Raw genomic sequence first — 14,395 nt, 5'->3', positions numbered from 1 at the left:
ACTCTTTTAGATCTTTGATTTCTTTCTCACGACTGTTGATGAGCTATATTCTCCTACAAGATAACGGAGTGATTGAACCAATTACAAGTAAAACAGTTTAGATTTTTGATTTTTTTTTTGTCTCTCATAAAGATATAAGACGTTTTTCTCGAGCCATTTATCTTCACAAATTGCATGTGCGGTGGCTCGGGTGTGTTTTTTCTGCTTCCAAGGAAAATATCAAAGCATCCATAAAACGTGATCTAATCTGTAGTATTCTGGGCAATCTAACCGCCGGGTCACACCGACACCGTACCGCACGCTTCGGTAGCAGCTTGTACAAACTCTCCCACCACCCCCGGAGGCTAAATTGTGAACCATTGATCTTTTGAACTCTTGATGGGAGTTTTGGCCGTAATATTTATCAAAGAGACTCTCGCTAAACTAGTTTGGACACGTTCATGTTCACTTCAAGGCCGCTCGCGCCACACAGAGTTTAAGAGGGAACCAACAGCTTGTTAAAAAGAAATCTACTTTATTTTTTATTAATGACTTGGCGGGTTTGAATTTACTCTAGGCTTCTTTCTATGAATGACTCATGTCCATGTTTGAGTCTCTGGTGTAAAACACAACAACAACGAGCATGATCAATATTAATAGGAAATAGCCTTTAAAGATCAAGCAGCTTGCCACGAGAAAGATCAGGCAGAATGTGGCAGAGAGATTCCTTCATGTGGCTCAAGCCCCCGAGCAGCTCAGCCTCCAACCTGTGGCAGTGCCCACGAGCAAGGCGTCCCACTACCCCAACCTCTGACCTCCTTGTGAAGAGGAATGAAGCGCGACAACATATTTTTTTTTCTCCTCTGGGAACTCAACTCACACAATTATTAATGAAAAATAGCCTTTGGAGATCAAAACGTGTATTGACCGAAGGGGGGGGGGGGGGGGGGGGGGGGGGGGGGGGCGAGCACCAAACATGTAGTGACCAGGGGGGGGGCGAGCACCAAACATGTAGTGACCAGGGGGGGGGGGGGGCGAGCACCAAACATGTAGTGACCAAGGGGGGGCAAGCACCAAACATGTAGTGACCATGGGGGGGGCGAGCACCAAACATGTAGTGACCGGGGGGGGGGGGTCACTACATGTGTACGCGCAGTACGTCGTCTCGGCGAGATTGATGCATTTTTTCGACGATGCCCGAAAATGAGTTTAAATTCCCTGAAAAATCCGTTTGCTCAGCACGGCCGCAGCAGCCCCCCCCCCCCCCCACCCCCCCATTACAAGATTAGAATGCATGTGCGACCCTCAGCACATTTTCTGTAAATGACCATTCAGAATGAGTAATGAAGGCTACGCCAACACGGCATTACACCTACCTCACGTACGAGTCCGGAGGACGGACAAATCACAGCGGTTTAACTCGCCGGTTTTCGTGTTTGGACGCCATTAAACGAACATTTTGTTCTCTTTTCTTTTAGGTATTCCATCGACTGGAAGAGTGACATGGACAGCTACTTTGACATCGACCCAGTGGAGGGGACCATTTCCACCAACGAACTCCTCGACAGGGAGAGCATCGCCCGGCACAATATCTCCATCGTGGCGACCAAACTTAGTAAGTATGACAACGGCGATCGATTGCGAGTCATGCGGGTGTCATCGCCCCCCCCCCCACGCCCGCCATAATCCGTGTGAAGGATTTAACACACTTTTACTCAAGTCAATACTCAATCCCATTTTGCAGGAAAGGTTTATAGGTAACCATAAACCATGACGGCTCTCCCGGGGGATTGTATCTTCAGAACATTGTCTCTTCCGGCGCCCCCTCCTCTTTACCGTCTTTTATTTTAAACACACTTGACGACATTGGCATTGAAAGACAGCGTCGTCTTTGCCTCCTCGAGCTCCGCGGCGGCGTCGCAGCATCTCGGGAAAAGAAGGAAAACGGACGCGCCATCAAGCTAATTATGTTTTTTTTTTATGAAGGAAGCAAATTTCCCCAAAATAAATAAAGCAAATCCATCGTCTATCAAGTCATCACATCTGCTGAGAACCGTCAAAGTCATTATCCCAGAGGCTGGCTGGTGCTCGATCAAAATTACACACGCCGTATATTCATTAGGACGGACTGTGAAATATGAGCCGTTAAAACTTGAGTCATTGTCGCCTTGGAAACTGATATTACTCACTTTCCCTCAAGGTCATGGTAGTGACATGCTAATTCTGCTTCCAGTGTGTGTGTGTGTGTGTCTTTGTGTGTCTTTTGTGCATAAATGTCAAGGAACTGGAGGGAGTCGGAGGTTTTTTTTACGACACAAATGTTTACGTTATCTGACGTAATCTCACGGGAAGGCGTATAAATAATCCACACAAAAAAATATTCTTTATTCATATTCAGGACCTTTCACGGTAACCAATCACGAGCAGGCTTTGATGGAAGGGAAACTGTCCGTGTGCATTGGCCTATATGAAACTAAACTTTAATTTATCTCAAACATCGTGCTAATAAACGAGCTACTTTGTGAGAGAATCCGGTCAAACACGGCGTCTCTCAACTCCAACCTAAACCAAAATATAGCCCGAAATGTTGCGCAGGAAGCAAGAAAGGCGTCTTTATTGCTCCCTAAATGACCTTCAAATGGTTGTAAAACTCCTCGACTTTTGGTCAGGGTGAGCTGGTGTAGCGTATACTTGATGCAGGTATTAGGCAGTATTTCTGAACCCATCTTGCCCTCGCTCACATTATCCCCCCACCCACCCCTCTGATCCAGGCCTCTGGCCTCTCTGGTTCCCCCCCCATAGAGACTATTTTCACCGTGAGAGAAAAGAACAGAGTTCACATCCAAAGCCAGTGTTAAATAAAAATAATGGTTGAACTGGTGAAAACTGGGATGGAGATAAAAACCCAGCACAGCCTGTAGTTTGTCTCCCTCACTCTTTTGACTTCATACATGTCTTTGACCTTGAGCGAAGAATTTGGCAGAACTTTTGCGCTCCAGAGTTTTGTAAAAAGACATATATATATATTTTTATACGGCTCCTCTGAGGAGCATTCTATTATCCTCTGTGGGGATGTTTTCTGTCTTGTTATTCAGATTCTAAAAACCATAAAGAACAGCCGTAAATACTGAAGCGAGACACCTTGAAAAACCCACTGTGATAATGCATTGTATGAGAAGAGGTCATGCGCCGAGTAAAAGAAAAGAAAAAAACCTAAATATTCGGACATTTCTACATCGTGGAGCATCCTCACTGCAGAGCGGTTTTTCAATAAATAGTAAATGCATGCAGAGCTCCACATTTGACCCGTTTCTGCATCCGCTGTGTGTACTTGCTGCTAATGCTTTTCAACATGTTCTCCCACCCCCACACCGGTGTTATTGCCCATTACAATGACTCAGGAGGAAAACAATACCATGTTGTTGGATGACATTTGCCTGGAATAAAAAAGGATTAGTCCGGTGGTCGCTAGACGCTGCAGCCACGCAGCGAAGTGAGACGCGGTGCACGGCGGAGAGGCCGCGCTAAATAAGAGCCGGGGGTTAAATTATCGTTTATTTTGGCATTTAAGCCCGGTGGCAATTATTAGGAGTCAAAAAAAAGGAGGAAGAGCTATTAAATGGATTAATAACCTCGGCGGGAGGAACGCTCTCTATCTATTTACAGCAATTGGGTGTAGTTTCACACCCGAAGATGGAGTTTTGAGTCGACTTATTCCAACCGACGTTTGCACTTTCTCAACAGATTGCTGAGCGCGAGGAATGCTTCTTTTGCAGTACGTTTTTTTATAGATTGGTGGTTTTGATTGCGTGCCCGCTCGCTCGGTTGATTTGTTTTTTATTAAAATGAGCTTAATCAAAAAATAATAATGTAATATCCAGTAGAAACGCAGTAAAAAAAAAAATTGCAGGCGGCGCTCGCGCTTGACCGATGGAGCGTTCTGAGGGGGCAACAACGGAAATCGGTTCAATAAAAATAAATAGAGCATTTGCTGTGAAAGGCTGACTGCAGTCAGATTTGAAATATAATGGCTATCCCATTGCTCCATCTAGTGGGCTGAAAGATATATCACCGGCGAGAGAGTCAACAGTTATGGAGATGAGGTTTTTGAGATGAGGAGGGAGCCATGAACTCTTGTATCCAGAAATCCAAGACGCTTCTTTTTATTTATTTTTTTATTTTACACATTTCATTCATCTAGATTTGAAGTGGTTCAAAAACTTTTTTTTAGAAGCCGTAGAACTCAGGACCTCGATGACAGACGATATCTTTTTTTTTTTTTTTGCTGGCCCCGAGCTTCGGGTGTTGGTCGTCGGTTTAAAGCAGCAAATCCCGCTCAGTGTCATTTCTACCTCGGTGGGAAGATTGCTTTTTCCATCAAGGTCAGACACAGGTTACTAACTGAGCTGTGGCTGCGTCTCCGATCCCTTTGAGACGATCCACAGAGCCTCCCTGCATTCTTCTAAACCACCCACCTACACACACACACACACACACACACAAACAAGTGCACACTAAGCCCCCCCCCCCCACTGCAGTGCAAAGCCTATTCCCACACCAAATACATAAAGTTTACCTTACTTGGGGCTTTCGCACAAAAAGAACATTTCCCCCCCCCCCCCCCCGCCGCATCGAGGAAACATTGTAACAAACAACCCCGGATTCAAGTGGGTCCCTTCTCAACGGGGCTTTCACACTATAATTAATATGAGTTGCACAGCTCACGGCTCAAACCCATAACCCAACCTGATGAAAATATTCTCTCTAAAGAGCCATATCCCCGTAATGAGAGCCATGCTTTATTTGTAGTCGGCGCACGGGAGGCATTCGGTGTGTGTGTGTGTTTTTATTTAATTCTCCTTCACGTCGTCAATCAAAACAAGCGCCATAAAAGCGGCGGCGCTTATTCATGCACCGACATGTGCCAGACACATCATAAAAGGTGTTTTGCAGACACGTTTGAGCAGAGCGACGTACAGTGGGCAGGCAGCTGTAGGGGCTTCAGCATCCGGACACTCGGACCGGACTCGTGACGGCCTCCTCGACCACTTTGGCCATCCGCACTGCAACGGGGTGGTCAAGCTTTACGCGTGGGCCGGCCGTGCGACGGCAGTACTTCTCCGTATCCACGTGATGTCAGTGCTGCGAAACAACGAAGAAGAAAGAAACAAAACACCAACTGCCACGTTGTATTCTTTTCTGCACTTTTATTCAAACACCTGTGTGCGTTGTGTTTTTTTTTCTTCTTCTTCTTCTTCTTCCCCAGACAGTCCGGTTCTGACCAGTCGGGTGGCCGTCACCGTCAACGTGCTGGACATCAACGAGTTCCCGCCCGAGCTCGCCAGTCCTCACGAGACCTTCGTTTGTGAAAACGCCAAAATGGGACAGGTGCGTCTCCGCCTCTTCCCGAGCACGCCGTCGCTGCGCCGTTTAATTTGTATTTTCTTCCCAGTTAAAGACGTGTTGATTTTCTCAGTGAGTCCCACAGCTGTTGATTGGAGTGTCGTTTGACCTCCCCGCTGAGGTGATACGGAAACGTGTTAAACTGAATATGAAAAGGTGTGGATTCATAAATAACGGCTGGCAAAGTCTCAATGTTTACGAAACGCCGATCACTATTTAGCTCTCGTGTTGACGCCTAACCACACGGTTGATTTCCAGTGTTCCACTCAAGGTCACTTGAATGAAACCTTTTCAAACCCTTCGACGCCGACTGTGTGTCACAAGAGCAGCACTTTGCATATCAGCAGCCACAGAGTACATTTCACATGATGTGTTTGAGATGCAGTGGAGAAGTTGCCTGTGCGCATTGTGAACCACCTGTGCCTGTAAATTAGCCCATTAGCCGGCATCTATATGCAGTTAGCGTTCGAGGGGGAGCAGCTTCCTTGGCAGTCCATCAAATCGCTGTAGACGGAGGATGTTTTTTGTTGGTCCTCGGGCCTGTCGCAATCAAAACAGCAGGCGTGCCCCTGCATGCGAGGACGTCACTGTCTCCCCTGACGTGACAGGAAGTTGGCTGTGACTTTTGTCATGTTGTCAGCCTTTGGAGACTCGGGACACTTGGAACTTGGGTTTTGAGGCTAATTTGATGCTGATGTTGTTACAAATCAAATTTCCAGATGCAGTAAAATCAAGGCAAACTTTTCCTTTCAGTCAGCTGTTGCCAGGATGCTGCACGGACGCGTAATTATTCATTTTCTTTGGCAAAGCAACTTCAAAAAGGGCAGAAAATCAAACGCGAGAACTCGACAACCACGGCCTTATGTTCAGATCGGCCGCAATCACCATGCAGTGTGCGCCGTGTATTCAAAAAGGCATCACCTCCTCTTCCACCTCCTCTTCCTCCGGTGCAGAACATATACTTTCCTCCCGCGTTTCCACAGCGTGATTCCACCAGGTGTTGTGCACAGCTGCTGGATTATAAAAGGACTGCAGATCTCTCTCTCTTATAAACTCCACCGCACGTCTCCTCTCCCCAGAAAAACATACAAACCGCTTGATTTGGAGAGCGCGCCTCTCGCTGCAACCTCCCACGTGAAAATAATCTGTAAGCCCGGGACGCGGCCAATCAAAAGAAGCGACTTGATTATTCTCATGGAAACGTGTGTGGGTGACTGTTTCCTTATTTTCTTATTTATTGAGCGTCCTGACTGGTCAAGTGTGAAATGAGGGAAAAACGACGACAACGGGAAACATAAAACATAATATATTTCCTGCTGTTAGGTTCTGCCTCTTAGATACACTCAGGACAGCGAGTGCTATTATGCGTTTCTCTTTGATGTATTTCGTTTCACTGGCTTTTAAATTTTTTTTTATAATGCCACGTTGAAACACTAACCCACCGGATCAGTCTTTTTTTTATTCTGGCATAATTACATTTACATTTACAGCATTTAGCCCGGCGCTCTTTATCTCGCGCAGTTTACAATGCGGCCGAGTGCACAAGCAGAATACACTTGAAGCCATTAAACGTACACAATAGAAGCCCGGAGGTTCGAGAGCGTCCACAGCTCCACTTGTGATGGAGACGAGGTGGGAAGCGCTTTACGGTCCGAGAAAAAAAAGGAGCATTTCTGTCACGACGGATTATAATTAATAGTGTAATTAGAAAATAGAAAAACACACCTCACGGCTTTTTAAAGGCTAATGCCAAATACTGATGATGAATTTCCCCATGAGGGATTATTAAACTGTGCTTACTTCTTCTTCTTTTCTTTTTTTTGCAACTGGAGCTGATAGACAGCGTCCGACTCGAATTTCATACGCTTAGCATTTAAAAAGGGGGCTTAATATGAAACTCTGAGCGTATCTATTGCCTCCACATGGCTCTCAACATGGCGGCTGCTGAGTCGGCATCTAGAAGCTAGCATTGCCCACGGATCCAACAGTGCTGACAGAGAGGGGAGGGGGGGGGGGTGTTAGTACTTTTCCGCCATGACACACGTGTCCATCGGATGGCGTTATCAGCTTTAACCGCCACATGAACGCAGCGCGGCGGCGTGCACTAAAGGAGAGGGAGAGTGACTTCATTCCACGCTCAGGTAGACGTTACACCACGATATCTTTGCGCAGCACGCCGTTGTTTGCACGCTGCAACGATGCTCTGAATGTCGAGTATAGAACCTTTTTAAAAAGGTAAAAACTTTAAAAGAGCGGAGCACAGTTGAAGGAGGGATTAAAGTTCAAACGCTTTTGTCTTTGATTGGACCGCTGAAGAAAAGTGGTCGTCCTTTGAATACGGAGCTGCAGAGGACGGTGACACATACACACACACACACACACACACACACACTCCCTTGTTGACATGTTGCAGATTGATTCATGATGTCATGGGTTGAAAATTAGCTGTATTATTTTATGCAAAACACACGGCATATCTGCATGTATTTAGAAACGGTTGAAGAATATGACCGGTGTGTTGCTCTAAAGCTTTAAGGGATCATTAGACAAATAATGTGACATTTAAACGTGTCTGTATTGTGGAGGCTTCATAGGTAATTAATCAGTTGGGCAGTCCACAGATAATTCATTGACAGTTTTGATTAATCTGTTGTTATTTGTGAAGTAAAAATGCCAAACATTTTGCATGTGCAATGCTGCTTTTGAATTGTTCTTGTTATACGTCTAAAAAAAAAAGAAAGTTGTACAAATGTTTTTTTTAGGCCAGTTAGAATCGATCCAGGGACACAGCAGCTTTATGGTATGCAACGTGTCCTCTGTGGTCAGTTCTGATGGACATTAGACAATATAATAAAACATTTAAAAAAGGATCGACGGATTAAATGCAAGGGGAAAGTAATTGCCATTTGCAGCTCTTGATTTATTCATCGCCAAGGCTAATTTGGTCGCTGGAAAGAATCGATAGTGCAAAGTGTACAGCTGCTGTGGGGGGAACAACACAGCGCTCATCACACCTGGTGTCGGGTGAACTCCTCTGGAGGAGGTTTCATTCAAACACTGAGAGGAGAGAGAGAGAGAGAGTGAGACAGAGAGAGAAACACCGAGACGGGTGATGTACCGAGGCAGGAGGGCAACCGGTGGCTCCTGCACCCGATCCGCGGCATCAGGCCTGGAGCAGGTCAAGCATGGTGGGTGGGGGGGGGGGGGGCAGGCCAGACGGTTTCAGGGGAAGCTCTGAGACGTTTGGGGTAAAGAGAAAAGAGGAGAGTCCGGATACGGAGGCGGCTGGATCCTCTGGCACTGGTGGAAAAATGTTATGTTGTTTCAGTATAAAAGCTTTCATGCATTTTTTAAATACAAGTCATCCTGTTTGTAGTCGTTCATCCAATAGAGTCTCTTTTCTTTTTTCTTCCTGTGGGTAATATTGGGATGTCAGTTGGCGTTTGTATCTGTAGTACAACGTATACAAAATAACTGGTTTCTGTTCTGGACCCTTGAACAAGCTCCAGCAGTTCGGAATATCAACTTTATCCATCGCACCGGGTGGCGAGGTGATCTTGAGATGTTAACAAGAGCGCTCAGCGGCGGCGTGCCGAGAACAAACTGCCTTGTTCCAGCGCCGACATTCTGACACGCCGTCAGTTCGGTTGACACTTCTGTTCAATGTTGAATCATTTTTAACATGTTTCTGCCGGAGCGTTTTGACCTGTCGGGAGTTTTATTTTCCATTAAAAAAGAAACAGCCGACATTGAACGAAACCTTCGGACTGTGCACATCTGGACAGTTTCCTGTCAACCCGTGTACTCCATTCAGGCAGGACGAGTAGGGACTTGAGAGATGAATGCCTTCCAGTTTTTGATCATAGAACATGATTTGTATTTTCTATTTCAACAGGTGATTCAGACATTCGGTGCAAAAGACGAGGATCTGCCAACTGCTGGGCAACGGTTCTCCTTCAAATCACCAAAAGATGACATGAAGAACAAGAACTTCACCATCCGGGACTTTGGAAGTAAGTTTGGAAGTAGCAACTATTGTTGATAACGGGGCAAATCAGTACAGTGCAGTGCGAAGAATTTGCGGAGATATTTAGTATTTTTATTCACGTCAGGCGTATTTTACCGTATTCCTATTGAGATTTGAAATCTCTATTTTGAGGGGGTTCTGGGAAAGAAAGCAGCATGAAGAGTTTCAGATTTTAAAAAACACACGGAAAGAAAGAAAGAGAAAATAATTGAAGAAAACGAAGCGAAGAAACAATTAATCTGTTGCGTTGAAGCTAACAGCGCTAACTGTGCTAACTGTGCTAACAGCGCTAACAGCGCACACAATAGCAGCAGTGTTACTGGGTGGGTTTTTACTCTACAACGCGCAGTCAGGACGAAGCTTTCAGCTGTAACCGCTGTATGAGAGCAAGTGCACAGCGTCGGCAAATTAGCTAGCCGGTGAGCCGCGTCACATGCACCGACATGCAGCAACATGCACCGACATGCAACAACATGCACCAACATGCAACAACATGCAACAACGTGCCCCGACATGCAACAACATGCACCAACATACCCCGACATGCAACAACATGCACCAACATACCCCGACATGCAACAACATGCACAAACATGCCCCGACATGCAACAACATGCACCAACATACCCCGACATGCAACAACATGCACAAACATGCCCCGACATGCAACAACATGCACCAACATACCCCGACATGCAACAACATGCCCCAACATGCAACAACATGCAACAACATGCCCCGACATGCAACAACATGCACCAACATACCCCGACATGCAACAACATGCAACAACATGCACCAACATGCAACAACATGCACCAACATGCAACAACATGAACGCTGGCTGACCCGGCGAATACGAACACAGCAAGACGACACACACACACACAAAATTACAGTTTCTTGGAAAGAAATTAGAAGGTGATTTTGTTTTCTGAAAGGCACAACAAAATGGCCTTAATAGTTATTGAAAAACCTACTCATTGCATATTGTTAACAGCTGCATTTTGGTGCAAATAATGCAACACATATAACCAGTATTCTTATTATTGTATTCTACGCATGAAGCTAGTTAGTGGGGACCATTTGAAAAGGTTGTTGCTCATAGCTCACGGAGTGACACGTCCCGGTGCTAAAAATAAGTTAAACACATGCAGTCAGACGTTGCCTTCTAATAAGGGCATATATGACACTCTGCGGTGTGCGCTGGCCGAGCCCTTTGAAGTCGAACCAGAGAGACGGGCAATGAAAAGTGGGACACGGCAGGATGAGGCCAGGGGAAACGAATGCATTCACCATCCCCGACAACACCGGGTCCGAACCTCTGATCCAGTTTTCCCTTTTTTTCGACACACCGTCTTGCAGTTTCCTGACTGCCAGAGGCCCCTTTAACCAGCGCACACACTCCAGATACAGGGGGAGATCTGATGGGCAGGGACAGGAAATACAAACACCACGGGCACCGCAGGACAGGTCCGGCAAGAGAGAGAGAGAGAGAGAGAGAGCACAAACAAGATCACGGTTTTTCACAACATGCAAGGTGTGCTAAAACGTCTGACCTGTCAGGAAAAAGGGCCGTGCTCCGTCAGTGGAACAAACCGGGCCTGACAAGGGTCAGGCGGTCTATCTGCAGCGGACAGACCCGGGCAGGTCCGACCTGACACGTCCTCCTCCCCCCCCCCTCCGCCGTACGCACTGTCGGCCTCTATTCCGCTCGTCCGTGCTCACACCTCCGGGCTGTCTTCCCAAGTCGTTCCCTTTTGTGTTCCTTTATTTATTCCCCGTATCTCTCATCTCTCATCGCTAATCTGCCGTTCCTCCAGAGTGATGCCGCCTGCACGCCGAGATAACAAAATAACAACCAATCGCAACAGTTGGCGCAGACGCTAAACGCTTTGCAGTGTTTTTTAGGGGGGGGGGGGGGGGGGGGGGGGGCGGGGGTGGCGGGGTACTAGGTGGGGTCGGGCTCCATCGGGCTTTTAAAGAAAGCGGCGTAAAAACAGCGAGGGCTTTGATAAGGCCGCGCTTTGATACGCTGCAGTTTCTCATCACCTTCAGGGAGACACATTTTGGTGGAGGATTACAAGTCTTGGACCTCCAGACTTGTAATGTGTAGCTCAGGAGGATTGTGTGAGGTAACACTTAGGGGGGGGGGGGTTCAGAAAACTCTCTCACCTGTACAGATGAAGGGATAAGCACTTGCTGCACTACTTCAGGCCTCCCCATGCACACTTGGAGGCTTCTTCTAATCTAAGACTACATGCTCTTTTGAAAACTTGTTTCAAAGATGTAAAGATGTCCTTTTCATCGTCTAGACAACACAGCCGGAATCGTGACCAAGCGGAACGGCTTCCGACGGCGTCTGCAGGAGATCTACTTCCTCCCCGTGGTGATCGACGACAACGGCTACCCTCCGAAGAGCAGCACCGGCACCCTGACCGTCCGCGTGTGCGGCTGCGAATCCAACGGCTCCCTGCTCACCTGCAGCGCCGAGGCCATCTTTCTCCCCGTGGGCCTCAGCACGGGAGCCCTGGTCGCCATCCTCCTGTGCATCGTCATCCTGTTGGGTGAGACCTGTTGTCTTCTGGCCTTTTTGTAAACGTTCTTCTTTGAAGCGCCAGGGGTCATTTGTAATATTTTTTAAGGAATAACCTCTACAACTTTCTGAAAATTAAATGTCCGTACTACTTCTGTGCCCAAACCAGCAACGCTGTGGTGTCTCAGCAAACACACATCATGATGTCACTCAACATATTGGGCTAAGCTTACTGTAAGACACTGAGCTCGACACCTCAGATACATATTTTAATAACAGACAGATCTATTACATTTTCCTCCACCAGTCCAAACACACTGAGCTGACCGTCAGACTTGGTCTGGCATCTCTCCAGGAGTGTACGCACTTAATTATAGAACGCATATGAATTTGGTCATTCAATGAGACGTTTCGAGATTGGAGGGAGGGCCGCTTGGCTCTATAAACTAAATCCAATCTTGCTGCTCTGTGGCTCCTTCCCAGGCTACAGCTTTTCACATTTCCCACAAGGTCATAGTTGTAAAATTCCTCCTTTCATTCTCCGCTATTAATGTCCAAACTCATTTACATAGCAGGGTTGGAAGTAAATGTAGCTTTATGGGATCTCTTTCTGAATTATGAACATTAGCTGGTCGGTTATTACCGTTTTACAGCGGAAGTCAAGGGCAGCCATGACCTTTTGAATTGAGCTCTATTTACTTCTCTTTTAATCCACCGTTACATTCCAGCTGCGTCTCATCATAAATCCTTTTATTGTCTTCATGCATATTATTCAAGGTAAAATATGCCGCTTGGATTTCTTCCTTTTATATGTAAGCGAACATAAAAGCACACGGACGATTGTCGCGGTTGTGCGGTAGAGCCGTGACGGGTGGGTCTTCATCTCGGAGGGGTGTCTTCAAAGCTCCAAGTTGACTCCTTCCCCCCCCTCCCTCCCTCCTTTCCTCCCCTCCCTCCCTCCTTTCCTCCCTCCTTCCGCCCTGTCACGCTGTCCCTGGGAAGGATGGAGGCAGGTAGACTCAGACCTCACACGGAGAACACTTCCACAGAGCCACTTAGCTCCTGTGCAGTGATGTGTCACCATGACCCAGTTGTCCCCGTGGGGACAAAATGAGGTAAATTAAACAGATCAGCGCCCGGGACTTTCATCCGCATTGCCGTTCCTCCCCCCCAAAAAAAACCCGACGCGGATTGGCTGCCACGCGGTGACGAGCTGTGTTCAACCAGTGTGTCCTCCAATAACCGAGTGTTATTGAAGTCTAAGTCGGTGCCACTGGGGGGAGCTGGCACACTATACACAGGGAGATAACATCGCATGGAGGTCGGAGAGGATGTGAGATTCAGAAAGAAGAGACCTTCTTTTTTTTCCCAGCCTGAATGTATTTATTGGACTCATTCACGTGAATGATTTCAGTTTCATCCTGTTCCATTGCTCTTGTGCTCGGGATGCACATTATATATATTAAAAACCCAAAGGAAAAAACACATATTTGACTGCATATTTCACCGAGGAGACAGAGCCCTCACACGCAGGGAGAAGGATTGATCTGACGGGAGGAAGGCAGAGAGAAAGAGATTACTTGTAACCTCATGTGTTGAAAATAACACGACAGTGTCTGAAATATGCAGAACCCCGGGGCGACCTCTGAATGGTGGCACAAAATGAAACTATGAACTGTGTGCTTTGGGTAAATTCTCAGTGGTACCATTTTTTACCCGACAGTGCTTACAGTTCTCGTGCTATCTATTAAAAGCATACGACGCTGCCAGCACACTTGATTTGCAGTTCAACTCCCAGAAGGCATTGCAGGTCAGAAGAACTGTGTTGTAGATGTCTAGGTTACTTATAACCATAGTTTCAGTGCGATTGCATCTACTGTATCTCAGGGTGTTGCAGGATTTGACTAAATAATTGAATTCTGGCTCAAACATAGGTAACATGTAAACCAGACATCTAAAATACATCACAGCCGTGGCAGCGTACTTAGGCACAGTGTTGCCTCGAGCCTACAGCCAACACCTGAATGCTAACAGCCCCACAATGCTCGCTGCTTTATATTCACCCTCTTATTTTAGTTTGTAAGCATGCAAAAGATGAACATACAGTACAGCTGAAGCTGATGGGAAGGTACCTAGTGTTCCACATGCATGTGTAAACCAAAGTGAAAATAACATTTAGGCCTGCTGGTGGTACTAGCTACACAGTCATAACAATTCATGCTGTGGTGGGGGATTTGAATATATGGGACTTTTAATGATTTTAATGAGATTGAATGGCAAACCATCCAACAGTCTTTTGGACATTTTACTTTCGGGACCTTCAATGTCTGCACGAAATTCCATGTAAATCCTCCCGAAAGCTGTTCGTTTAGTCCAGATCAAAGACCCCGCAATCCCAAGAGCCACGCTGCTAACATGGCTACAAAGTTTAAATATATACAACACTTATG

General features: G+C 46.6%; 1 protein-coding gene across 1 annotated transcript in view; it reads left to right on the top strand.

Annotated features, from left to right (window-relative positions):
• Positions 1-14,395, top strand: part of LOC117749460 (cadherin-12-like) — a 53,043-nt gene that overhangs the window by 38,015 nt on the left and 633 nt on the right. Inside the window, exons 7-10 of the mRNA XM_034560020.1 lie at positions 1,458-1,594; positions 5,246-5,367; positions 9,278-9,395; positions 11,725-11,976. Of these exons, the coding sequence (XP_034415911.1) occupies positions 1,458-1,594; positions 5,246-5,367; positions 9,278-9,395; positions 11,725-11,976 (629 nt within the window). The remainder of the gene's footprint in view (positions 1-1,457; positions 1,595-5,245; positions 5,368-9,277; positions 9,396-11,724; positions 11,977-14,395) is intronic.

Source organism: Cyclopterus lumpus, chromosome 20 (genome assembly GCF_009769545.1).
Source record: "Cyclopterus lumpus isolate fCycLum1 chromosome 20, fCycLum1.pri, whole genome shotgun sequence".
In the NCBI taxonomy this organism is placed as follows: Eukaryota; Metazoa; Chordata; class Actinopteri; order Perciformes; family Cyclopteridae; genus Cyclopterus; species Cyclopterus lumpus.
This window is presented reverse-complemented; position numbering and strand designations above follow the sequence as displayed.